The sequence below is a fragment of the Orcinus orca genome, chromosome 19, assembly GCF_937001465.1.
Source record: "Orcinus orca chromosome 19, mOrcOrc1.1, whole genome shotgun sequence".
Taxonomy (NCBI): Eukaryota; Metazoa; Chordata; class Mammalia; order Artiodactyla; family Delphinidae; genus Orcinus; species Orcinus orca.
Genome location: NC_064577.1, coordinates 30996127 through 31022156, shown reverse-complemented (window position 1 = coordinate 31022156; position 26030 = coordinate 30996127). Strand labels below are relative to the sequence as shown.

At 49.8% G+C, this 26030-nt stretch overlaps 3 protein-coding genes across 9 annotated transcripts in view; 2 read left to right on the top strand and 1 right to left on the bottom strand.

Annotated features, from left to right (window-relative positions):
* CYTH1 (cytohesin 1) overlaps positions 1-16928 on the top strand; it is a 91025-nt gene extending 74097 nt beyond the window's left edge. For 3 of the 7 annotated variants that reach the window (XM_033438642.2, XM_033438641.2, XM_049701576.1), the window contains exon 13: positions 14523-14829. In XM_033438642.2, the coding sequence (XP_033294533.1) occupies positions 14523-14814 (292 nt within the window). In that variant the 3' untranslated portion in view covers positions 14815-14829. Of the gene's footprint in view, positions 1-2707; positions 4592-4910; positions 4992-8587; positions 11473-14522; positions 14830-16437 lie in introns of those variants that run through there. The other 4 variants (XM_049701575.1, XM_033438643.2, XM_049701577.1 and 1 more) reach the window with 4 other exon arrangements.
* PGS1 (phosphatidylglycerophosphate synthase 1) overlaps positions 1-26030 on the bottom strand; it is a 584793-nt gene that overhangs the window by 368166 nt on the left and 190597 nt on the right. The window lies entirely within an intron of this gene.
* The window catches only part of DNAH17 (dynein axonemal heavy chain 17), a 161541-nt gene continuing 152434 nt past the window's right edge, over positions 16924-26030 (top strand). The window contains exon 1 of the mRNA XM_049701566.1: positions 16924-18058. The gene's annotated coding sequence lies outside the window, so the exon portion shown is untranslated. The remainder of the gene's footprint in view (positions 18059-26030) is intronic.

The following is a 26030-nucleotide window of genomic DNA, read 5'->3' as shown; positions in this document are numbered from 1 at the left end:
GGGTGTCCCCATTACTGAGCCTCGAGGCTTCCCCTGGAGACTAGTGAGGCCGCACTGACCGGCGCCCAAGGCCCTGCGGGTCCTGCGTCGCCCCGAGTGATGGGCCTTCTCCCACCCGGGCCGCGGCCTGCTCCTGAGGGGCTGGGCACGCTCTAGTTTTTGTGGTGTTTTTGGCACCTCTACTAAAACAAGTGTAGTGTTTGGGCCAGGGTTAAATAGTGAATAAACGGCTGAAGGGGGGCGAGGTGATGTGGGGGAAGGAGCAGGTCGTTTATTCCCACACAAAGAGCCTCTGAAAGTTGTGCGGTTCAGATGGGCGGGACAGGAGAGCACCGGTTCGGAGTCAGGCCAGCCCGTGCAGAGTTCCCGCTCTGACTCTCGGCGTCGCCTGCCCTCCTCCCAGACCCTCAGCTTGCTCACCACACAGCAGTGAGAGGCGGGGCTCCCTGAGGACTCCCGGGGACGGTGCCGCCCCCTTCTGGATGATGGTGTTAAGGCACAAGGCCGTTCTGAGGGTGAGACAGATGGTGCAGCGCCGTGCTCAGCACGCCGCCTGGACTCAGGTAGCCCCGGACGATGATGACGGCTGTCGGAAGTGTGGTGTCATCCGAGGCCGTCCCACGTGCCGTGGAGCCCATGAGGCACCGCAGCGTTTCTGGCGTCACCACCAATAAGGAGGCTCAGGGGTCCTCTGTGCTGGACGCACCCTGAGGTCTGTGTGGAGGAGTAGCGGCGCCTTGGGGACCTGTGGCCACGGAGAGCTCCTTACCCATGTCCCCGTACCCTTTTTTTTACCACATGTTTTTTTAAAAAATACTTGACTCTTTAATCCTTATGCAATGTATTTTTTGCATGTGGTTTGAAGTAAAGGATGTAACCTTATTTTCTCAAGTGAGTGGCCGATTGTCCTGATACCGTTTATTAATCCATTTTGTCCAGTCTGAAGCGCCCTCTTTAGTGTGGACCAACTTCCTGTGTGTGCACGGTGACCGTGTCTCTGTGTCTCTGGGTCCGTGTGCTGTCCTGCATGATCGTTAGGGCATCAGAGCGTGTGTTGACAGGGGATTGTGTGTAGCCTCCCCCAACTCGTTGTTCTTTCAAAAAGGCTCTGTCTGCAGGTGTACATTCTGCCTTTCATGTCATTGTACTTCGGTAGCCAGAGAACCCGAGCCCTCCTTACGGTCATGCTTGGAATGGTTCAGTCCCTCCATCGAGGTGAATGCAGAGCCTCCTCGGGGGTGGATCCCGGGGTCTGCCCGGAGCTGGCCTCATCTCCTTGTGGGAGTTGCAGACACTGCTCCAGCTCCACGGCTCAGCGCCCTTAACCCTCCCCAGAGCCCTGGGAAGGTGGGTGCAGCAGGATGGTTGTCCCCAGGTGACAGATGAGGACACAGGCACAGCGAGGTGAATTCACTCGTCCCGAACCACAGACCCGAGCCTTCTGACTCAGGGAGCCGTCCTCCTCCATGTGCGGCGCTCAGCTCCAGCCGCCCTTGGCTCTGACGCTCTCCCAGTGAAAATATTGGGGCAGAGGCACCAGAGGAGCTCTGCCCTCCCAGGGCTGGGGCGGAGTGTCTCCAGGGACCATGTGAGGATGGCCGTGAGAAGCACATGTATGTGCAAGGCCGGGGCAGAGCTTCCAGCCCCAAGCACTTCACTGTGTCCTGGCCCCCGTCACGTGGACTGGAGATGTCCCGCGGCGTCCCTGGGGGCTTGGCCCACCCAGGAAGCGGAGGTGGACTCACCCTAGTGCTCTGAAGGTGGAAGCAGGATTCCCTCCCGAGCACTCCGAGTGGTCAGATGCTGCATGGCGGGGTCCCTCAGGATGCGTTCCGGGCCCTGTCCAGCTCCTGCCTCCCCCGGAGCTGAGTTGCTGTTTCGCACGGACACATCCTCTCTGTGAACGGGGCCCGGTCAGCCCGCAGGAGCCGTCATGCACCTGGTTAAGTGCGGTCCACGGTCATGTGGGCTTGTGACTGGCCCAGAAGCTAGTTGGCACCTGGAATACTACTTCTCAGGAAAAGCAAATGAAACTTCAAAACGTGGATCACACCTTGCTTGAAAGTGGAGAATGACAAATACAGAGGGACAGCGGGTGGCTGAGGCCTGCCATCACCACCTGTGCTGGTGTCTCTGGGGCCAGTGCAAGGGCTGCTTGGGCTCCCTCCCCACCAGGCTGTGGACACAGAGCAGGCTGCTGGCCGCTTGCTTGGGCCCCGACTGCCCAGTGATGGGTCCTGGCTGTCAAGCTGGTGCTCTTGGGGACTCAGAAGTTGCTCAGCACAGAGGGTGGCCGCCAATCAGATGCACCACGTGGCAGGGGACACATGGGGTTGTGTCATGGTCGCTGTTCCAGACAAATGCCACTGTCATGACGGAACTAAAGCACTGCGCTTGTTTTGCTGCGTTAGAACACAGCTGTGAGGGCGTAGAGGATTCCTAAACTTAAATTTATTACTTGGTTGAAACAGGCAATAAGCACCCCACAGTGACCTTGTCGCCTGTACCACGTGTCTCCCTCAAAACTTGTCTTTTACGCCACATGTGGACACAGTGAAGGTTGATGCCGTGACGTGGCCTTTAAAGGGATGGTCGAGCAGGGAGGGGGTCTGGGGCACGGCTGCTGCTAGGAAGCCCCTGCCTGGGGTCGTGTCTCCTGGTCCTGTTCCTCAGTCTCCTCTGCTTTCTCCCCTTTTCTGTGTTGCAGGGCAGCCATCAGCAGGGACCCTTTCTACGAGATGCTAGCCGCACGGAAGAAGAAGGTCTCTTCCACGAAAAGACATTGAGTCTACGCAGCCAGCAGGGCTGGTGTGCCCAGCGAGTGAGGCCCAGCGAGTGAGGCCCGGTGCAGCCTCCCTGCCTCCCGTGCAGTGGGAGCGTCTTGCCAGGCATTGCCCTGAGTTCCTAGAGACTAGCTTCAGCTTTTGCTAATTTTTTTAAGTGGGAGAAGGGCAGGCAGTTACCCTTGGAGAAGGGGGCCTGATGCCTTCACACTTGGGTTTTGAGCCTTTCTCTCTAAAAAGAACAGAGCTCCTGTTGGCCACGCTGCCTCCCCGCAAGTCTCCACTCAACAGGTCTGATAGCAGAGCTTGGAGCCGACCATTACCTCTCGGTTATTCCCTGGGAAGAAGCCTTCAACCCTGCACCATAAATACGTGTACCCATATCTTATTTTATGTTAAGAAAAAAAGTGGAATGGAAGAGAAGCCACATGCTATAAAGATATATTTTTGTTTTTTAAAGAAAGAGAAAGAGAAGGTAGAGCTGTCCAGGCATTCTGCCTGTCTGCTTCGGGAAGCTTCTCCCGAGAGAAGCAGCTCCCTGGGCCGCCGCTGTGCATGTCAGCCCGGGCAGGGGCAGGGGCCAGGCGGGCCCCCTCCTCACGCTTCTGGGGCCTCGTCTGGGCGAGAGAGGGGGTGGCGAGAGGGGGGAGGGGGCCGCGCGGCGAGGACAGACTCGGGGCCTGCAGGGCAGCGCCGGCCACTCCAGCTGATGCTTTTCCTTCCAGGTGCCTGGGGAGCACTGCGGGGAGAAGGGAGCCCGCCCCCCGCCTGCGCTGTTCCTTCTCTTTCAGGACTCGTTCTTGTCGGGCTTTAAAATAGTCAGCATCTTTCCTTGAGCTACATACCTAATAACCAAAACTGTGAGGAAGGTAGTCCCATCAGAGATTCTGGGATAACCTGTTTCTTATTTGGTTTTTCTTCCTCCTGCCCCTGAACTCCATTCCTCGTTTTAGAGGAAGGAGCAGGTCTGACCCGATCACCTTAGGGCTTCAGCCTTTTCTGCCTCCGAACTGGCCTTCACCTGGACTCGCCGTGCGTGTGGCGCTGGCCCTTGGGGAGGAGCGGGCCTTCATCTGCGCGGCAGGGGCGGGTGGGGGGAGCCGGAGGGTGAGTGGTCGGCCTCCCGCTGGAGTCGGCCTTGCCCTCCTAACGCGTGGCCTGAAGGAGCCGTGGCCGCCGCTCTCCTGCTGTTCTCTCAGGGACTCTCGTCCGGGGCCCGGCGCCCGGTCCAGGCAGAGCAGGGCTGGCCGGGCCATTGCAGCGCCAGTGTGACCCTGGCTCCTCTGACACCTTCCGGGCGGGCTCACATCTCTGGAAATAGCTTTTGTAAAGGGGAGTGGTGGGGTCACTTTCTGGGGTCCCCTCTTCATGTAGGTCCTACCTGGAGTGGCTTCAGGCGTTTTAATGCCAGAGCTCGTGAAGGTGGCAGAAGAGGGTCCAGGCTGGGAACCTGAAATTTCTGGGCGGGAGAACCAGGGGGTCTGGGTCGGTGCTGGAGCCCCTCTGGCTATCTGAGTCCCTGGCCCTGGTTCTCATGAATATTACCTAGACAGAGAGGCACCTGGATCAGTATTAGTCTATTTATCAGAGGTGTAAATAATCCATGTATAGTTTTTCTCCTTTTAGATTATTTTGTATTTGTTTTAAAAAAAAGTTTTGTCAAAATATAAAGAAATGACTGAAAGTTGTTGACAGGGTTTTTAAAAAAATTATAATTATTCCAATCGGTTTTTGTTTGTCTGTTTTTTTTGCATTGTAAACTAGCGCCAAGGAACTGCAGCAAATAAACTCCACATCTGCCCAAACCACTTTGTTGCCTGTGGCGTTGCTTCATGCCCACATGGGCCCTGAGAAGGAAGGTTGTGCTTGTCAGGTGCACTTCCGCGGGAGGATGTGTCACTTGAACCTCTCGTCTTAAGTCTAGTGATGATAAAGATCGGAAGTGGCGAGGATGGTTGTGTCTTCCGTTAAGGAGAGCGGAGCAAAAATGATCGTTAGCATAGTCATTCCCCACCCCCCCGCCCTTTTTGGAAGAAGAAACAAATGTCAGGCATCAACTTCAAATTAAGATCAAGAAATGGGCCTTCAGCCTTTATAATACATTCTTAGTATTATTTCGTTTTCCAGATGTGCCTACATAACGCCAGGGAAGAGTCACAGTGAGGTAGAGCTCAAAAGTTGAGAAGACATTCAGCATAGCATCTCAGGGTAAGGAGATGGACAAGCCTTAGCCTGTCCCTTCGGCTGGTGGTTCATCAGAACATGCAACGGAGAGTTATTATGTGATCCAGCAATTCTATTCCAAGGTACATGCCCAAGAGAATTGAAAGCATGTCCACACAAAAACTTGCACACGACTGTTTGTAGCAACATGATTCACAACAGCCAAAAGGTGGAAACAGTCAAGATGTTCATCGACTGATGAATGGATGAACAAACTCATCTGTTCATACGAGGGAGTATCATGCGGCCGCAAAAAGGAATGAAGTACAGATTCGTGCTGTGACATGGCTGAACCCTGAAAATGTTATGCTGAGTGAAAGAAGCCTGACACAGAAACCCACAGTTTATATGATTCTTTTCATATGCAGAAAAGGCAAATCTATGGAGAGAGAAAGTAGATTGGTGGTAGTCAGAGGCTGGAGATGTTGGGGAGAATGGGGAGTGACTGCCCATGGGTACAGGGTTTCTTTTTTGGGGTGTTGAAAATATTTTGGAGTTAGTGGTGTTGGTTACACAGTGTTGTGAATGCACTAAATCCCACTGAATTGTACACTTTAAAAGGGTGAATTTTATGATAAGTGAGTTACATCTCAGTTTTAGAACAATAGCAGTGAACAAATGCCATCACTTCCCATGGTTTTACTGGTTCTCAAAGTGTGGTTCCCTGGTCAGCATCTTCAGCAACATCTGGGAATGGGTTAGGAATGCACATTCTCAGGCCCCCGCCACACTGACTGAATTAGAACCTCTTGTGCTGGGGCCTGACACAGTTTAACAAGTTCTCCAGGTGCTTCTGGTGCCCAGTAATGTTTGAGAACCACTGGCTTAAACAACCACCCTGATTCCTTCCATTACCAAACTGAGGTTTGGCCGCTCATCGTTTAAGAATCCAATGTTGAGAGACAAATGTTGGGTAAAAGGAAAGATATTAGCTTTATTGAGGAAGCTGGCAATCCTGCAGAGAAGGTGGACTCATGTCGCAAAGAACCAATTCCCCCTTGTCGACTGGGGGCAAGAGCTTTTAAAGGGGAGTTTCAGGGGTTCACAGGCGGGGTTGGGGGGCCATATGCAGAACAGCACAGTCAGCTCTGACAGTAGTCTTGAAATTGCTCACGCAGAGGTCTGATCAGTGTCGTCTTGATTCAGTTAATCTTCGGCTCCAGGGTCAGTTTGTTCCCATTTCCTTGAGGCCAGTTCTTGGAATTGTGCAGGATGGAGCAGCTTATGTCTCATGGCTACGCTCTGGTCGTCATGTAGTTAACTTCTTCCTCCTGGTCGGGGTTTCAGTATCTGCAAAGCAGCTCAAAGGATATGGATCAGAATATTCTCCATAGCCCTTAGGAGGAACTAAAGGTCCTTGATTTTGTTTAATGGTTGAACTATCATTATTTTGTCTTGTTTGACTATTTTCCTCTGTTTCTGCATTTTCTCATTTCTCTGATTAAATTTATTCTTTGGCTAAAGTTCTTCCAGACAAGAGGCAGGTGGAGGACATGGGGAGGGTGGGTGTCTGTCCCAGGAAGGCCCCAAAAGGTCCTGCGCCATTACACTTCCTTCTCTTCATTGCTAGGCATACACACACACACACACACACACACACACACACACACACACACACACACACACACACACATCAGGCTTAGTGAGGTATAATTCTGTACCCTATAATTCACCCATTTGAAGTGTACAATTCAGTGAGTTGGTATATTCACAGAGTTGTTCAGCAATGAACACGATTTTAGAATATAATCATCGTTCCCAAAACAAACCCTGTTGTACCCATTAGCATTCACTCATCTCCCCACAGCTCTAGGCAAACACTACTTTCAGCCTCTGTGGATTTGCCTATCCTGGACATTTCATAGAAGTGGAATCATACACTACGTAGTCCTTTGTGCCTGACTGCTCTTAATTAGCACAGTGTTTTCAAGGGTCATCTGTGTTGCAGTTTGTGTCAGCACTTCATTCCCTTTTATAACTGAATAATATTCCATTTTGTGGATACACCACATTTTTATCCATTCATCCATTGATGGGCATTGGGTAAGTTCCACTTCTTGGCTACTCTGGACAATGCAACCATGAACATTCATATGCAAGTTTTGTGAGCGTTGCTGGAGTTTTTGACAGTTCGTCCTATTGCATCTATGGCCTTGCTTGCCATTTACTTCTCAGCCGAGTGCCTACCTCGACTCTCTCCTCTCGGCTTTGATGGACGAGTCTGGGCTCACCTACCTCTCGGCCAGCTCAGTGTCAGGCTCTTTCATTGGCCTCTCTGCCCACCCACCACCTGCTGATATTCCCTGGGGCTCTAGCCTCTAGTGCTCATAAGCTTCCTGGGTAGGTGACCAGTCACATGGTTTCAACTGCTGCTAACCAGCTGGGGCCCTTAAATGTGCCTGTGTGATTCCTGTCTCTCCCCAGCACCCCCCAGGGGGCACTGGGCCTTCCACACTCAGCATGCCTGCACCTGAGCTTATGCTCTGATCGCCCCAGGGGTGCTCCGTGTCAACATTTTCCCCTAGACTTAGCCTCGTGGGTGATTTTCTTTTAAATTAATTTATTTATTTTTGGCTACATTGGGTCTTCGTTGCTGCGCGTGGGCTTTCTCTAGTTGCGGTGAGCAGGGACTACTCTTGGTTGTGGTGCACGGGCTTCTCACTGCAGTGGCTTCTCGTTGCGGAGCACAGACTCTAGGTGCGTGGGCTCAGTAGTTGTGGCACGCGGGCTCAGTAGTTGTGGCTCACAGGCTTAGTTGCTCCGCAGCATGTGGGATCTTCCTGGACCAGGGCTCGAACCCGTGTCCCCTGCATTGGCAGGCGGATTCTTAACCACTGTGCCACCAGGGAAGCGCTCGTGGGTGATTCTTGTCCTAGCACATCTTTACTCTGGTGGCTGCAGAATGATGAGCCCCATCTCCAGTGCTCCCTCCAGTGACCAGTCGGCCCTCGGCATCCTGGCTGTGAGGAGGCTTTCCTTTTCCTATTTATATGCCTGTTAATGGCACAGATGTGTGGATTCCTATTTCTAGAGGTCTGTAACATATCATTGTCCTAAATGAATTTGATGCTCAAAATGTCCCAGATTTGGCCAGTGAGAGCCCTATCCATCTGCTCCGTGTCCTGTGACATGTCATGCCCTGCATTTTCTTAGCACTGACTCCCTTCCTGGCATCACAAAATATTTCGGGATCACCTTGTACCCACCCTGCCTCAGCTCCAGGGTCAGCCATTTCTCTGAGGGGCGCTGGTTCCTTTTAGAGACCAAGATCTGGGCTCTAGGTGTGCTCATTGCTACTGGGGTGTCTTTGCTTCTTTGCCCTTTCAGTGAACAGGGCTGGGAAATGTGCGCATAGATAACACATGTATACGTACACACACACTAGGGCATGTACACATATATGTAACAGCACATACCTCATTGGGCTATAAGAGAATGAGATGCACATTTTAAAAAGCCGAAAAACAGTAACAACTCTTAGCCCAGTGCCTGGACATGGAACTCAGTTTAATTATCATCATCATCATCATCATCATTTTCATTATTATTGAAAACTATGGAATCCTTTGCTCATCCAACAGGGAAACTTTGATCCTCCACATGCCGTGCATGAAATCCCAGTTTGGGGTCCAGAGCAAGGGGCCAGCTGACTCACCCCCTCACTCCAAGCTGGTGGACAGCGGCGCCAAGTGCACAGACTTCTACTCAAAACGTGATGCATGGATGTGCCCAGCAGCTGCGCCTTCGTACTGCAGAACGTCAGAGCCCTCCCCGAAGGCGCCAAAGAGATGCTTTGCTGGAAAGGGAAACGCTCTGAGCAGAGGATCACGTGCAAGCGATACATGCTGCTCCTGCAGGAAGTGCTCTGCTGTATCTTTTCTTTCATATGTTATTCGGGTGTTGGCACAAGGAAAGTACGGGGCCAGCTGCCAATTCAGGCTACTTGACACCGTGGACTCTGCCTTGCGGTTCCTGGGGAGGCCATTGTCTCACGTTACAGGACCACGATCTCCTCGCTGGATGGTCTTGGCCCCAGCATAGACGAGCCACAAGCAGCTCTGTGGTCAAGTCTGTGCTGTGAAGTGTCTCTTTCTCTCCTTTCCAGCCGAGGGTTCTGCTAGATTTTCATGGTTTAGATCAACTCCAGCTTCTACCTGGAGCGAGCTGTTTCCTAACCTGGTTAAAACAAGCGGGCTGCTATGTGTGACTCGCTGCAGAGAAGACAGTAGAAAACCTCGGCCCTGTTAGCCACGGACGGTCATGTGACTTGGGTACCAGAACTCATGTCCTGTACCAAGAGGGACAAGAGTGATCGCAGCCAGACTAGCCTCATCTTCCTTCATCTAGTCCTCCTCTTGGTTCGCTGCATTGCATCGCACGAAATCTACTTTCTACTCTTGGATTAGATCTTTGTACAAATTCAGTTGAAACACATCTGTTTATGTTTCCTACGGGTTCAGAATTCTGCTTAGCATCCTCCTGACAAGCGTCCTTAGTGGTTATCATACACAGTCTCCTCCGATCTTTATGCTCTTAAGCAAGACGTAATTACAGTTTATTGAGCACCTGTGTCCTGGGCCTTTTCCTTCGTTTCTCCACTATCCCCGACTACCACCTAAAAAACTAGCATCCTGCCAGACGTTAACAGGTGCTCCTGAGTGTTACGCAAACAGGTTTAGGACATGCCAGTTTGGGCCACGTGGCCAGCGTCCTTTCCTGCAGCCTCTCCGTATCTGCAGGTGTCCAAAGCACGCACCGTCTCCTGGACCTTGTGCATGGCGCTCCCTTGCAGGTGGCATCTCAGGAGAAGCCAGCGTTCGTTGGGCCGGCGCTACCCTTATCTGGTCCATTCACCTTTCTCTGATGACCTGGGTAGGCCCGGCCCTTCCTGACTTCAAGGCTGTCACTGCCTCTCTGGCCAGCTCCACTTTCTTTGGGATTCTGGCCCTGCTCGCCTCCTAGTTTGGGCTCTTTCTTGCACCTTTCCTGGTTATTTCTTCCTTCCAGCCTCTGGGTTCTTACTTCTCATGGACCGTCTGTCTCCTGCCTCCTGGCCCTGCAAGTCACTCTGCCTTCCACTTGGAAGTTCCTCCACCTGCATCTTCGTGGGATGCTTCTTCTCATCCCTAAGATCCCCGCTGGGCAACCCCTACCACCAGGAGCCTTCCCAACCCTCACCCCCCATTCCCCGCCAGCCCCCTGGTCTCTCCGCATCATGATTCACATCATGCTGACTCTTTCTTTTCTGTTTGGAAAGGAACGCTCTTAATGGTGCAGCCTGCCGAGTTTCACAGGATGACCCTGAATTTTAACTTCTCAGCGGTTTGTCTCTCAGCCTAGGCAAAATCCACGGGAGCTTTCCTCACTTCGTGCTCACAGAACAACCCACGGGAATCGGGGAGGGGAGCGCTGCTTGGCCTTACACCAGCTTGGTGAACGCAGACTGGCTCAGTCCCAGGCCAGCACCAAAGACCCTTCTGGAAGCTCTGCGGGGGCTTCTCCCATTGTTCGTGGCTTGATTTTACTTGGGGGCCGTCCGCCTCTTAGGCCTTGATCTCAAAGGGCCCTTTTACTGGGGACTGAGGGCCAGAGAGGACGGGTATTGACCCAAACGCTCTCCCAGTTTAATGAAAACGTCTGGATTCAGGGCCCAATTCTGATACCCAGTCTGGCCCCCCGTGACCATAGCCCTGCCTCGTTAGGGTGAGGCCCACGGGGCAGGAGTGTTCTGAGTGGCCTCTCCACAAAGCCGCTGGGGCCCCGTGAACACAGGTAGCTTCGCCGAGCCTGGTTCTGTCCTGTGGGGTTTAGGGACGAGCCCCACAGAACCGCTTGTTCGTGACTCTGAGCAAAGTGAAGTCGGGGTCTCCGGGAACTGCTGTGTGATTTGCCCTTCATCTTGGCTGCCAGGAAGCCCAGAGAAAGGGGCACACTTCCTCATGTGACTTGTTAATCCTGCTTTGCACTTTTATTTTTGTTAATAGACTTATTTTCTTAGAACAGTTTTAGGTTTACAATAAATTGAGGGGTTGGCCCAAGGATTTCCCATAACCCCTGCGCCTACACCTGCATAGCCTCCCCCGTTATCAACATCCGCCACCAGAGCTCGGGGGGTAACCGACGAACCTACATCGACACATCATCACCCAGAGTCCGCAGTGTACATTAGGGTTCACTCTTGGTGTTTTACGTTCTATGGCTTTGGATAAATGTGTAATGTCTTGTATCCGCCATTATAGTATCATGCAGAGAGGTTTCACTTCCCTAAAAATCCTCTGTTTTCTGTCTATTCACCACCACTTCCCCCCAACCCCTGGCCACCCCTGATCTTTCTGCCACTGCCTACTGTCTCCATAGCTCTGCCTGTTCCAAAATGTCACAGAGTTGGAATCATACAATGTATAGCCTGTACTTTCCACTTTTAATCGTGTTTTGTTTTTTTTTTAAATAAATTTATTTATCTTTGGCTGCGTTGACTTTGTTGCTGCACACGGGCTTTCTCTAGTTGCGGCGAGCAGGGGCCACTCTTTGTTGCGGTGCGCGGGCTTCTCATGGCGGTGGCTTCTCTTTGTTTCGGCGCATGGGCTCTAGGCACGTGGGCTTCAGTAGTTGTGGCTCTTGGGCTCTAGAGTGCAGGCTCAGTAGTTGTGGCGCACAGGCTTAGTTGCTCCGTGGCATGTGGGATCTTCCCAGACCAGGGCTCGAACCCATGTCCCCTGCATTGGCAGGCAGATTCTTAAGCACTGTGCCACCGGGGTAGTCCCTTAATCGTGTTTTTTGACCCTTTATCCTGTTTTATCATTACCATAGTATATATTAGAATTTATAAGCTCATTCACTTTTTTTTTTTAAAGAGGAAGTTTGTGAATAAAATAGGGACAGAACTTTAAAAATTGCCTGAATACTTGGTCCATTGTTGGGCCTATCAGACACTTGCTTTTGTGTCTCTTAGGAGTTGTGTAATGCTTTCTTTGTGACTATTTGAAAAGGGAAGTGGAACCGTCTACTGCAGAGGACACAGCACTGAAGAGATGCAGGGTGGCTTCCCGGGGGGAGCTCTGAGATTTAGCAATCTGTGATAACGTCACTTCTGACCCCAGCCTCTTGTTAGGACAGGAGGGCCTGGGACGGCCATGACACTTGTGGAAATGACCTTGCAGCTCCTGCTGTGGGTTAAGCTTCCTGAGATGGGTTGACAGGACAGAGAAGTCCTTTCTCAAAGTGCCCTGGGAGCAATCGTCACAATTTCAAATTCTGTCCCCTCTCTGCCTTATTAGATTTTGCTGGAAGCCCTGTGGTTTGAGGGCAGAGGGGGGACACCCTCTGAAAACCTGTGGGCACTGGCCGGAGAATGGCATTTCTTGAAGGAATAGACGTTACAGATGATGTGGAAATAAGACCACAGTTTTTGTCACTGTCATTAAAATGGTGATATGATTCTGAGAACTCTCAGCAGAGAGCTTGTTTTGAGAACCATCCAGAGACAGGGAAGTGGCCCCTGCTTCCCTTGCTGCCCCGCCTTTGCAAGGGCCACGTGCTCCACAGGCTGACCTCAGCCTTTGGACGCTGGTGGGCTCTGCAGGGTGAGTGGTTTGTGCAGGCCAGCCTGTCTGCTTCAGCGCCATCTCCCCAGACATCAGCAGAACGTGGTCCCTCTAATGTCACCCTGTATCGAAGGAGCATCAGGGGTGGAGCCCTCCTTTCAGCAGCCAAATGGACCTGACACCACCACAGGGCGTGTTTGGGTAGGTTGTGCTGCCAGCAAGGGTTCCAACAGCATCTGTCAGAGCCAGATCGTACCTTTCCTGTTCCCTTCACTCTTTAAGCCAGTCTCTACCGGAGGCATCGTGTGTCCCCCATCTGAAGGCTCACTGATCATCTTCTAGGAATCAAAGCTGTGTCTCAGTCTGTTTTCTGAATCAGGAGTGAAGATACACCCCCTGTTGAGAATGCTGGACTTGATGACTCAGCCCTCTCCATGTGAAAAACTGTCATTTCTTTGCAGGGAAAGGTGCATGTCTGGCAAAAGCTTATGTATCTGTATCGCCCAGAACCTCGAGGGAAGTGGTTCTTATTACCTGTGGGCCTTGGCCCCTCTGTGAAGCTAATATAAGCTACAGATGTTCTTCCCAGAAAAGTACAGAGGGAGCCCCAAGTGCAAAGTCGGTGGAGTCCCTTCCACGGCCCCAGGTTAAACAGCCCCCATCTGAGCCTGCGTTCGCCAAACTCAGGGGCGCCCGAATGGATCGCGAAAGGAGGAAGCCTTGCATTTCAAAGTTTGTTTTTTCACTCTGTGTCTGCTCCCTATATGCTCAATACCTATTTAAAGAATAGGTATTCTTTAAATAGATCTATTTGTCTTAGTCTGCTCAGGCTACTGTAACAAAAAATACCACAGACTGGGCGGTTTAAATGACAGAAATTTATTCCTCACAGTTCTGAAGGCGGGAAGTCCAAAGTCAAGGTGGCAACCAGTTGAGTTCCTGGTGAGACTGTCTTGCCTACTCGCTGTGTCTTCGCATGATGGAGAGAGAGCGGGCTGGAGAGAGAGAGAGAGAGAGAGAGGAAGCAGGCTCTGCGGTCTGTTGCTTCTGTTTCTGTGGAGAACCCTGACTTACATAGACAGCAAAGAGATACATGGGAAGCAGCCCCCTTGGGAAGGAATTCACTGCAGTGAGTCTCGGCCAATGTGCAGGGGCAGAGCTGGACCTCACGTCCTTTCATCTGCTTTACTAACTTTATGAACTCCTCGGCCTGCCCAGATGGCATCAGCTCTTCCCGGGCACGTATACGCAGTTGACTCAGGTTGGCACCAAATCCATCCACACCTGTAAAGTATCTGCCCGTTGACGGCCGCTAACATCTTAGCGTGGTACCGCTCCCTCAGGCGTCGGGTGCCACCTTCCCCGCGCACTCGAGGGGGACAGTTGTGGGTCTGCTCGGCGGTGCCAGGGGACTCCCTCAGAGGCTGCGGGCCCCCACGGGGATGGCAGATGCCAGATGTCACAGCCAGGGAAACACCTTGCTGAAGTTCAGATGTGCAGTGGATGGACTCCGGGTCTGGGGAGCCTACCGAAACAGAAGTTCAGGGGGTGTGTCATGGGGACGAGGCGACTTTGACTCTGGATTGAAATATAAGGAAGCAAGGAGCTAGTCCAAGTCACCAAATATTTCTTGGAGGCAGCCAGTCAGTTCCCAGGGAGCAGAACCCAAACCTCAAGTAAATAGCCCTTGCCTGTTCCTTAGATAAGTACAGGTTCTGGGTGAAGAGGATGAGGCTGCATGCAAATACTGACACTGGCTGGTGGGTGTCTTATGTAATTGGCCCTGTTAAACTTTCCAAGCAATTATTGCTTATAACTTTACCTGTAGCTTTACCTTTAGCTTTCAAAGGTTGGGTCTGGACATGGCTACAGACAGAAAATGTGATATGGGTGGTGTGTTGGAAAAACTCCCATTTCCCACTTCTCCCTTATGTTCACACACAACTCTTCACTCTGATGCTTCTGCCACCAGATGTGTGGGAGTTGCCCCCAACCGAGCATTCTCTGTGACACCAGCTGGATGTCCTACAGCTGAACTCAATTCTGACACTGCCTACCCGGAGATGGCGTCAGATCCCACAGGTGAAGGGCTCAGTCCCACAAGGCTGCCCCCCTCAACTTCAGACGCCCAAAATCGAAGGAGGTGGGTCCCCACATTACCCACCACTCTGTCCATTTTGCGTGTAAACTGGCGTCATATGTACTTATTTATAAATATTTCTTGTCTATATTTATTTACAAATATTATTTATATTTATTGTTGAAATTTTAAAACTACAGAAAAGCACAAGGAACAATACAAAAGCTCGTATTCCTACTACCCAGTATTTCCGACTGTTCACATTTTGTCACTTCCCGATCCCCTTCCAGTTTCTTAGAATAAATAAGTTAGGTATTCTGGCTTCCCCTTAGGACACAGAAGGCTGGAAAGAGGCACACTGCCATCCTAACAAGAGAAATCTAGATAGTCTACAAAATGATTCCAAGCCCATCAAGGAACGGAGCTTATAGGGTGACAGCCTCGCCTGAAATCTAAGAAAGACAGGTCTCCAGGGAGAGCAAGAGACGGGGTCACAGGGCAGAGCTGGGGAGGAGATGGGCCGCGGTCCCGGTGGGTCAGGAGACTCCGCTGGAACTTCTAGCCACGTGCTGCAGGCGCAGCGCAGGCAGGGGGAGGGGAGAGAACCGCTGGTGCTGAGACTCGACGGGTCCTCCCCAGGGACCTCCCCGTGCGCTCACGGGAAGAGCGGAGGCAGGCAGGAAGGGCAGAGAAAGCTTCCTTGAAACCCACAAACCTCTCCTGACAGAACAAAAGCCTGCGGCCACTGTGGAAAGAACTACAAAGCCTGTCACCCCCGGGGCACAGGTGAAGACTCATTGAGGCTGGAGGAGCAGATACCCTCTGCCCCTCGTGGGGAGGTAGAGGCCGTCAGAGATCTCCTACCACTGGGAAGGGCAGGGCCACGAGAAAACCCCACCCTGAGATGCAGGGACATGGGGACTGAAACCCAAACCCAGCAACAGAGAACCCCTCTCCCCATAGCCTGGTGCCCCAGCCCAGCCCAGCCCAGCCCCGGCTGGAAAGTGTCCAGTAACAGCGGTCCACTGCTGCGGCAGGGGGAGGGAGCCCCGCTCTGAGGGGCAGGCTCATCAAGAAATCCCAAGAACAAGAATGTTGAGAAAAGTTCTTTGGCCCCCAACGCTCACGATTGAATTACCCTCCCTGAGGTCCACCAGCTGGGTTTCCTTCTCGCCCGTGGCCACACTGCTACATGAATCATTCGATGCTGGGAGGTGTTTCGTTGTCGATCCATCCACAGGTTTTTGTCTGTTCTGAATAAGCTGACATGAACTTGCACAGACAAATCTCGGTGTGGACACGTGTTTCCATTTCTCTTGTAAATACCCAGGAGCAGGGTTGCTGAGTCTTAGAGCATGGGCATCTTTAAGGAGACCACCGAACTGTTTTCCAAATAAAGCTGTCCCTCACATTCCCAGCGGCAACGACCCGAGTCCCAGTTACTTTGCATCCCTGTCAATATTTGGTATTGTTGGTCTCTCTGATTTTAACCACTTAAATGGGTGTGTGACGGTATCTCATAGTGGTTTTAATTTGCATTTTCCTAGTGACTAATGATACTGAGCATCTGTTCGTTGGCTTGTTCCCTGTATTTCTTCTTTGCCGAAATGTCTGCTCAAGTCACTTGCCCATTTTTTTAAAAGTTCAGGTTGCCTTCTTGTTAAAGGGTTGTAAGCATTCTTTATATAATCTGGATACAAGTCCTTGGTTGGATATATGTGTTGCTAATATTTTCTCCCAGTCCAGGCCTTGCTTTTAAACTTTTTTTTTTTTTTTTTTTTTTTTGGCCACACCGTGCGGCATGCAGGATCTTAGTTTCCCGACCAGGGATCGGACCCATTCCCCCTGCGATGGAAGTACGGAATCTTAACGACTTGACCGCCAGGGAAGTCCCTTAAACTTTTTAATAGTGTCTTTTGAAGGGCAAACGTATTTAATTTTGATGAAATGATTTTATCAATTAGTTTTCATTTATGATTTGTGCTTTTGTATTCTAAGAAACCTTTGCCTAACCCAAGATCACAAACTTTTTCTCCTAGAAGTTTTACAGGTTTACCTCTTATGTTTAGGTCTGATCCATCTTGAGTTAGTGTTTGTGTACGGTGTGAACTAATGGTCAAAATGAGCCCCTTGGCCTCGTTCCTGATCGTAGGAGAAAGCATTCTGTTTTTTATCATTAGGTGGGGTGATAGTCTTAGGTTTTTCAGAGATTCTTTTTATCTTAAAAAGGTTAAAGGTGTTCTCATTTCTTCCCACTTTGTGGAGAGTTTTACTCATGAATGAGGGCTCAATTTGTTAAATGGTGATTCGGCATAGGTGCAGAATCTCATATGATTTTCCTCTTTCAGTGTATTAATATGGTGAGTTACACTGAATAATATTTTTAGTGGTAAATCAGCTTTGTGCCCCTGGGATAAAACACACTTGGCCACGGTTTTTAAAAACGTATTACTGGATTCAATTTGTTAAATATTTTGTTAAGGAGTTCTTGTATCTGCATTCATGAGGGATAAGGTGATATGGTCATTTAATCCATTAAACTAAATTGTCAGCTCCATGAGAGCAGAGAGTCTGCCTCTTCGGGTCATCTCTGGGTTCCCAGCTCCTAGACAATGCTTGGCACATAGAGGACCCTTGGGACCTATCTGTTGAATAAAGGACAATTAATGAATGCATGACCATAAGTCACAGGTTGCTTTATGCCGGACAGGATTGTGTGACTAGTTTATCAGAACTTGTTTTCTGTAACCCAAGGGAATGTGATTCAGGTGAGTTAGTAGCTTATCTGGTTGTTCTGACTCTTAAAGTGGTCCAGGTTTGTAAGGATGGAGATGACCTGAAGATGTAAGAGGAGAAGCAACGTAGGAAGGAGAAAGAAGGAGGCCATTTCTGGGGTTTCACCCCTGTCTTCTGATCCTTGACCCATTTCTCTCCACCTGATGGGTGCTACCTGTTCACTAAGCTCCCCTCCCTACCCCTGGATTAGGCAGCTACAGCCCTTTTCCTTAAGCACCTGGTGGGTCCCGGTGCCGTTGCATCACCTTTGTGCACAGTCTAAACAGACTGAGGGCAGGGCAGCTTATCCCCCAGTTGCAGTCAGCTCTCACGCTTTCACTTCCATCATCATTATCACTGAATCTTTACTGGGTAAATACCATGTGGATATCACTGTGCCGTGCATAGTGCCCTTCATTTGTCTGGCATTTCATGTAAGAAATCACGATGATTATCTACTGACTTCCTACTATCATAATAAACATTATTTCTTTGGTTAAGTAAACTCAGGATGCTCCTGGGAGGCAGACATTTGCACAGTCAGGACACTACAGTGAGGCAGTGCCCAAGGTCCCCCAGACAGCACACGGTGCAGACAGGATCTGCGTGCCATTCTGATGATTGGGACACCCTCAAGCCAGTCTTGGACTCAGGTAAGCACCTCGGTCTAGTGCTCTCCAGGTTGTGTGACTAAGACACTCATTTTCTTATCATGTGTTTGGAAAGTGGGATGTTTTGCAATAATGCAAAAAGGTAATGTTATATTGATCCTGTCTCTTCCTACACAGATATAGTTAAAAAGTCTAATCTAAGTGGGAGTTTAGGGGAAAACCCATTGACACGATTTTCTTTTTCTTTTTTTTTTTTGCAGTACGCAGGCCTCTCACTGCTGTGGCCTCTCCCGTTGCGGAGCACAGGCTCTGGACGCGCAGGCTCAGCGGCCATGGCTCACGGGCCCAGCCACTCCGCGGCATATGGGATCTTCCCAGACCGGGGCATGAACCCGTGTCCCCTGCATCGGCAGGTGGACTCTCAACCACTGCGCCACCAGGGAAGCCCTGTTTTCTTTTTTGAAAGAATTTCAAAAGTACAGAAACGTTACCAAAAATTATTGTATAAAGAACACCTGTATGGCCAGATTTACCTGCTAATATTTCACTCCTTTGCTGTGTTATTGTGCGCGCTCTCTCTCTTTATCATTTGAAAGTTTACTTGCATACACTCAGTCCTTTAGCTCTAAACCTTTCTGTGCATAATTCCTAAGAATAGGAATATCCACTTACATAACCGTAAAACCACGGTATAGTTACCAACATCAGTAGATTTAACACGGATGCAACACTTTTGTCTGATCAACTGTTTGAATTCAGATTTGTCAGTTGACCCAGTACTATCCTTTATAGCATTTTCCCTCCATCCAGGATCCAGTCCAGAATCAGGCATTGCATTTAGTTGTCCTGTTTCCTTAGCCTCCTTTAATCTGGAATTCCTATGGCTTTTCTTTTTCTATGGCATGGACATTTTTTAAGAGTAACCCCTCACCCCGGCCTTTTAAAAAATAATAGGTTGCTTCTCATTTGGGGTATGCCTCACGTTTCCTCGTGAGTAGACGGGGGTTATGCATTTTGGGAAGGGCCCTGTATAGAGAGTGCTGCATCCAGCACAGGGCACCCCATCGGGAGGCACGAGGTCCAGCGCCCCTCACTGGTGATGTGGGTGTTGACCTGCCTGGTCCACTGCATAATCGCTGTTTCTTTATTCTCCCTGCAGCTAATAGGCAATCAGGGAGGAGACACTTGGAGATGATGTAAGAAATAGAACAGAATATTCTATTCTCATGAAACCTCCTTCTAGACTTAGCTCCATTGGTGACTCGCCTGCTCCAGTATTCACCTGTCAAGCACTTTTACTTTCTGTTCTTCCCCAGGAATCACACAAGGGCTGCGTCACTGAACTCAGGAGGATTCAGTCATCACCTGGTTTGTCCTTTTGAGGGTTAACTTCGTTAGGAAGTTTTCCCGACGTTGATACACACCCTGATATAGCGCACTGCAGAAAAGACCAAGCTCTGCCACAGGCTGACTTGCTTGGATCATCTGAGCGTGGCTGTGGTCCTTGGCGATCGAGGCTCTTTGTGTGTTTGCTAAAAGCTATGGGTGGCTTTCCCAGAATTTGCATACCTCATGGATCCACTAAACTTTCTTGCAATTTCATTGATGTCCCTTCCTTAAAGCTGGTCTGTGGGCCCCACTATGAGGACCCTGCCAAGCAGAGATACCAAAATGTTTTTCGTCTTGAAGAACTGACGTGCCTTCCTTTTTCACATAGCCAGTATTATCCTGCTGCATTCCCATGTTGTCCTGCCTTCCAGGAAACCTGTAGTAAAATGCAATGTTGTAGCTCAGCCCCAGCCTCCAAAGACTGGGGGAGAATGGAACTTACCTTTAGGCTGGAAGTGCAAAGTCTTGGCACGATCGTAGATTCTGTGCTGAAACTGTCCAATGGAACACAGAACATCACAAAATTCGTGGTTTCCAGACTGTCAAGGGGAAATGGAAACCACCGGTGTGGCCTTTGGAGGGTGTTCGAGGTTGGAGGAGCTCTCTGCTACTGGAAGCCCGTCTGCAGTGCTCGACCTTAAGCACTGGGTTTGTTTGTACCCGTTTCATAGAAGAGAAGGCTGAGGACAAGGAAGCATAGCTCACTTACCTCCACTTGCACCGCTGATAAATGGGAGGGTTGGGATTCAAAACCAGACCTGTTAGGATAAGCTTTCTTATGCTACAAGAATTGTTTGAGAGAAGCTAATGTAGGTTTATAAAACCCAAAGAATTTTAGGACCAGAAAAAGATTTTTTAAGACAACCTGGTTCTCCCTCCTCATTTGATGGACGAACAGGTCTGCCCTGCCAGTCCCTTGGAATGGATAGACTCCCCCACATGAAAGCAAGGGTCTGCCCTGAAAAGTTTCTGTTTAGTTAGGCACCTGAGTGGGAAATTACAGAGTGATTTCAGTATTTTATTAGGTGAATTGAAGCAGATATAAGTGAGATCATTCTGTGGTCAAATGCCTTACTTTAATATAAACTATTCTGAAATAGTGACTCTCTATGGTTTTCTGCTATGGTAGCTTTGGCTTTCCCTCATTCCACCTCAAATTAGTGAAAAGCACATGCACAGATGGATTCATCAAGCCTTTGGAATGTTCTGGTACTTTGTTTGTTTACATTTTTAATGGCCTTTTTTGCTGGGGTTCATCTCTACGTGATCCAAAGTTATTCAGACCAACTCTGACCCTAACTTGTTCTCCTGGTCCATCCTTGTCAACCACACTTTCAGAAATGGGCAAGGCCTGCTTGGTTGGGAACATCCCAGAGTGTCCACAGGCTCATCGGCTGTGGGCACTCATCTCGGAATGGTTATCAGCTGGTTACAGATGTCTGGAGGGGGAAACACGCAGTTTGAAACTAACATAAAGCGTTTATGATCTACAGATAGAGAAACAGATCAATAGATACATCAATAGAGTCCACATAGAATTTGGGGGGTTTGAAGGGACCTTAGCATTTAGTGTACCCCAAAGTTCCTCATATATCAGTACAGAAAGGTGAGACAGCCCACGAGTAAATGATTTGCAATGTGGTCATGTCCACAAGTTAGCAGCAAATCTGAGTCTGGGTCAGGTGTCTCAAGGCCTTGTACCACACCACGTAGACTGCTCTGTCCAGAGTCTGCACTGACAAGGGAGCTTTTCTTTACTCTGTAAAGATATTGGTATCTTTAGGGAGCCCCACAGGATTGGGCCTCCGATGTGGCCCATTCTTCTTGTTAGTACAGATATTGGCATCTTTAGGGAGCCCCAAAGAATTGGGCCTCCAATGTGACCTGTCCTTCTTGTTAGTTACGTAGGCAAACACATGTTCTCTAGAACACGTAGAAAATGGCTTGAGGTGGATAGCATGTAACTGGACTCAGCACACCTAAGTAGGAAGGCAGGACAAAAGATTCAGAAATAGCGAGACAGAACCTCTGCCCTAAGGAAGGGCCAGGCCATCCTTCCCAGAACCCCTGGAAAGGATTCTTCAGGAGACATTGGGGAGATGCTGGGGCACCCGGGGGAGGGAGTTCAGATCTGGGGAGATGGTGGATCTGGGAAGCTTTATGAATTGATTTTCACTCCAATTAAATCTTGGAAGACAAGGTAGAATTTCAACTTGGGTCAGTGAAGGAGAGTGGGAAATGGCTTTGGACCTTGGCAGAAGAGAAGGGGCCACCTGTGAAAGGGCAGCTTGTTTGGATAGAGGGATGTAAAAACTGGTTTTATCGAAAAGAGATGTTTTTCTTTCCCATTGTCCTCATTGAGGCCATGCCTTACGTTTGGTTTTCTGTGCTCCTCCTTTGCAGCAGGGCTGGGGGTGGACCACTTGGCTCCTGGCTGCCGTGGGTGACCAAGTTGTTGCCTTTGCTCCAAAATCAAAGCAAATTAAACTTGCTTTTGTCTGATTAAATTATACGGGGCTTCCCTGGCGGTCCAGTGGTTAAGACTTCGTCTTCCAACGCAGGGGGTGCGGGTTCAGTCCCTGGTCAGGGAGCTAAGATCCCACATGCCTCGCGGCCAAAAGACCAAAACATAAAACAGAAGCAATATTGTAACAAATTCAATAAAGACTTTTAAAATAGTCCACGTCAAAAAAACTTTAAAAAGTAAATATAAGTAAATAAATAGCATCCAGGTGAGAGCCAGGATCAAGGCCACAGAAACTCTCCCGTGGCCTGGCCCACACGTCCCACACGTTATAAGCACGTATTTAATCTCAGCAAGACTCTCTTTGACACAGGTTGCAATGCAGATCGTGGTGATAAATCTCTAAGGCTGTATGTGTGTATGTTTGTCCACTTGAAACACTTACTGGATGAACCTAGCATCAGGAGACCATGTTCCTCAAAACATTGTTCTAGAATTTCAAGTTATCGGCATGAAATGATACCTACAGCCCTCTAATATCTAACTTTCTGTCTTCCTATTTGCAGTGAGAACTTACGTTCTCATTCCTAACGTGTATTTGTGGTTTCTCTTTTTCTTGATTAATCTCGCCAGGCGTTTGCTCGTCTTGCTGTTGTTTTCAAACTGCTAGTTCTTGGTCTCATTTTCAGATCTAGGATGAGTTTTCCTGGGGCTTGGGGAGGTCTGGTCCTTCGTGTTTGCTTCTTTATTAACTCCTTCTTTCTTTATCCTGTGACGGTTGTTGTCCTTTTGTTTGAGTTCCATGCTCAGCGCGTAGATGTCCATCTGTCTGTCTTAGAGCAGGTGTGGGATGCCAGCTCTCAGTCCGCTGTGTGCAGACATGTGATTCTGTTCTCATCTCCGCCCAGACATTTCTCTGACAGGCCCTCATTCCTGCTTGGCAACAAGAAAACTAAATTTCACTCCCTTTAACCCAGTAAACAATTCCGTCAGGCATTTCCCTCTAACAGCATCTGGTTTAAAGCTTCTTCTCTCTCAGATGTTAGTTAAACATCTGAGCCCATTGAGTTGTGAGCCCACAGCCTCCATCTGGCCCAGGCTCTTCCCAAGCCCAGGCGCAGCTTCCAGGGAGAAAAATGCAGCAGCCCTCTGGCCCCTTCCCATTCCAGGAACCCATGCCTGCAGAGTGCCGAGGGCGCCGGGCCGCAGGGTGTCACCCAGAGAAGTGCGTGCCCAAGGCTGGCTGCAGGCTGTGGGGTTGCAGGTTCCCATCCGATTCTTGGTGACTTCTCTGGCGTCACATGGTGACATCGTCCTCTCCTGTCTTAGGCATCGTCCTCTCCTTTAGGCCTCGTCCTTAGGCGGTCTTTGGGCACCGTCCTCTCCTGCCCTAGCCTCCCAGTGTTGGGATCCTACAGAGGCTCTGCTCAGCCACCCCTCTCATTCCTACGAGAAGGAGAACTCCCAGCCCACCATCCAGTGGGTGACACTTTGGCGGGGCGGGTCTGGTCCTCTAGCCACGTCTGTGGCCTCCCTGGGTCCACAGGAACCTGAGGAATCCTGTCCTGCCCACCTTGACGTGATGAGGGGGCGGGTGGTGGGACCTGCCTCTGCCTGGCCCTGCTCACCCCGGCACTGACGTACCTGCAGGTTCTGTCTCTCGGCTACCTTCACGGGAGGGAGGTGCTTCTGCCGAACCCCAAGCCCTTCAGGCTTCAGGGAAGACGATCTTGTCCCTACGGGGGTAGGGGGGAACTTCACCCCGGCCCCCAGCACACAGTTTGCTGTCCTTTGTCACGTGGGACAATCTGCTGGGGTCGGGGTGGGGGCACGGGAGGGACAGCAAAGTGGTGCAGTGTCTTCAGTTACTGCTGAGGACGACCTTCCTTGCAGAACATACGAACGTGCTCTTCTTCCTCGTGATGTCTCCCCTCCGGAAGCAGAGTTCTGAAAGGGAGAGAAAGGCGGGGGTGTCGTCGGGCAGCCTCCAGTCTCGAAGCCTTTCCCTTTCCTCTTTCCTTCCTGGTCCACAGTGAGAAATCATCCGGCCCTCTTGTTGTCCCTGGTGTGTGAAACGGGAGTTAAGGGAATGAAGGGGAGGATCCCGCCTGCCTCTCCCAGCTTCCGACGGCTGCCGGCAAACCTCGGCGATCCTCGGCGTGTGGCTGCATCTCTGTCATCTCTGCCTCTGTGTCACGTGGCCTCCGCCCTGTGTGCCTCTGCTTTCTCATAAGGACACTCTCATTGGATTAGGGCCCACCCTTATCCAGGAGGATCCCGTGTAACTAATTACATCTACGAAGACTCTTTTTCTAAATAAAGTCTCACACACAATTCCAGGTGGATGTGCATCTCTGGGGGGCACTATCCAGCCTAGTATGGCGTGGGACTTGGGTCTCTGCCGAAGCTGTCACCTTCCCAGGATCTCTTGGTTCCTCCGCCAATGAGCAGGCCAGGCCCGGGGGGTAGTGGAACGTCTGCGGCTCACGTTCCTTTCCCTGGACTCTCCACTTGCCGCGGAAGCGCCGCCACAGCTACAGGTGTTTTGGAGGCTGGAATGCGGTCTTACTGGCCCTGAATAATCTGAGCGTCACTGGGAACACCCACATCCTCACTCCCAGGAGACGATGGAACACTTCGACCATTGTTGTGAGTGGCTGTTCCTTTGAGCCCCAAAGCAAGAGAGGTGGGAGGTCCAATGTCAGCTGACAGCGCTGAGTGGCCTGGGCTGCGTTTATGGTGTCTGGTGCCATTGTGCTTCTGCCTAGCCAGGTCGTGCACCGCATAGAGTGTCTGCCACCATGTGAGAGTGAGCGTCAGGCTTGGGGACCTAGTCTAGCTGAGGGTTTTCGGGTTCGGGGGAAACATAGCTGTCACCTGGTCTATTGATGCTCCAGGTGGCTGCACGTTGCAATGACTCGGGAATTTTTAAAAGGACTGATGGCTGAGTCCCAATTCTAATGTGAATTAAGTATGTGACTCTATTAGAAATAGATTCTAATGTGAATCCTGGAAATGGGGTGTGGCCTGGGCTTTGGGGTTTTTTTAAGTCTATTTTTAAAAACAGCTTTATTTAGATATAATTAACACACGATTCACCCAGTTTCAAGTGCGTAATTCAGTGGTTTTCGGTAGAGTCACAAGGCTGTATATCCGTCATCACAGTCTTATCTGAGAACTTTTTTTTTGCCCCTAGAAGTCATCCCAGACTCATTAGCAGGCACACCCCATTACCACCCCCACTATTCTCTTAGCCCCAGGCAATCCACTTTCTCGAGATTTGTCTATTCTGGTCTTGCATATAAAAGGAATCGTATATATGAGGTCATTGTAACCGGCTTATTTCCTAAACATAATGTTTTCAGGGTTCATCCACGTTGTAACGTTCCTTTTTATTGCTGAATACTGTTCTGCTGTATGGACGTGCCATGTTTTATGTATCCATTCATCAGTGAAGGACATTTGGGTTCTTTCCACATCTTGGCTATTATGAATAATGCTGCTACGTACAAGTTTTTCTGCAGACACATTCGTTGCCTTAAATTTTACAGTTTCCTGTCAATTTATGAATGTCTCAAAAGAAGAAGTTGGTTATCACCTCCCACTAATATAGGAAAAACCAGCTTCCTCTTGGTAGTATTTGCTTCTCATATTTACTCTCGATCTTTCTGTAATGAAACAGAATCTCTTGTTATTAAAATGTAGCTTGATATCATTTTTTTGGTCCAATCTGATAACCTCTGTCATTTTACTGGCAAATTTAGTCCATTCACAATCATAATTACTATTCTGGATTTGTATCTACCATATTATGAAATTTCTTGTTCCACATTTCATATGTTTTCCTCTTTTCTTGTCTTTTTCTTTTTTTAATATTTATTTATTTATTTGGCTGCACCAGGTCTTAGTTGAGGCACACAGGATCTTTTAGTTGCGACATGCAGACTCTTAGTTGCGGCATGTGGGATCTAGTTCCCTGACCAGGGATCAAAGCTGGGCCCCTGCATTGCAAGCGTGGAGTCTTAGCCACTGAACCACCAAGGAAGTCCCTTTTCTTGTCTTTTTAATTGAGCTTTCTTTAGTTCATCCCTACCGCCCCTAGTTTGGAAGCTACATAGATGTGTATTCTTTTTTTAGTTAGCCTTACATTGTGAATACTTT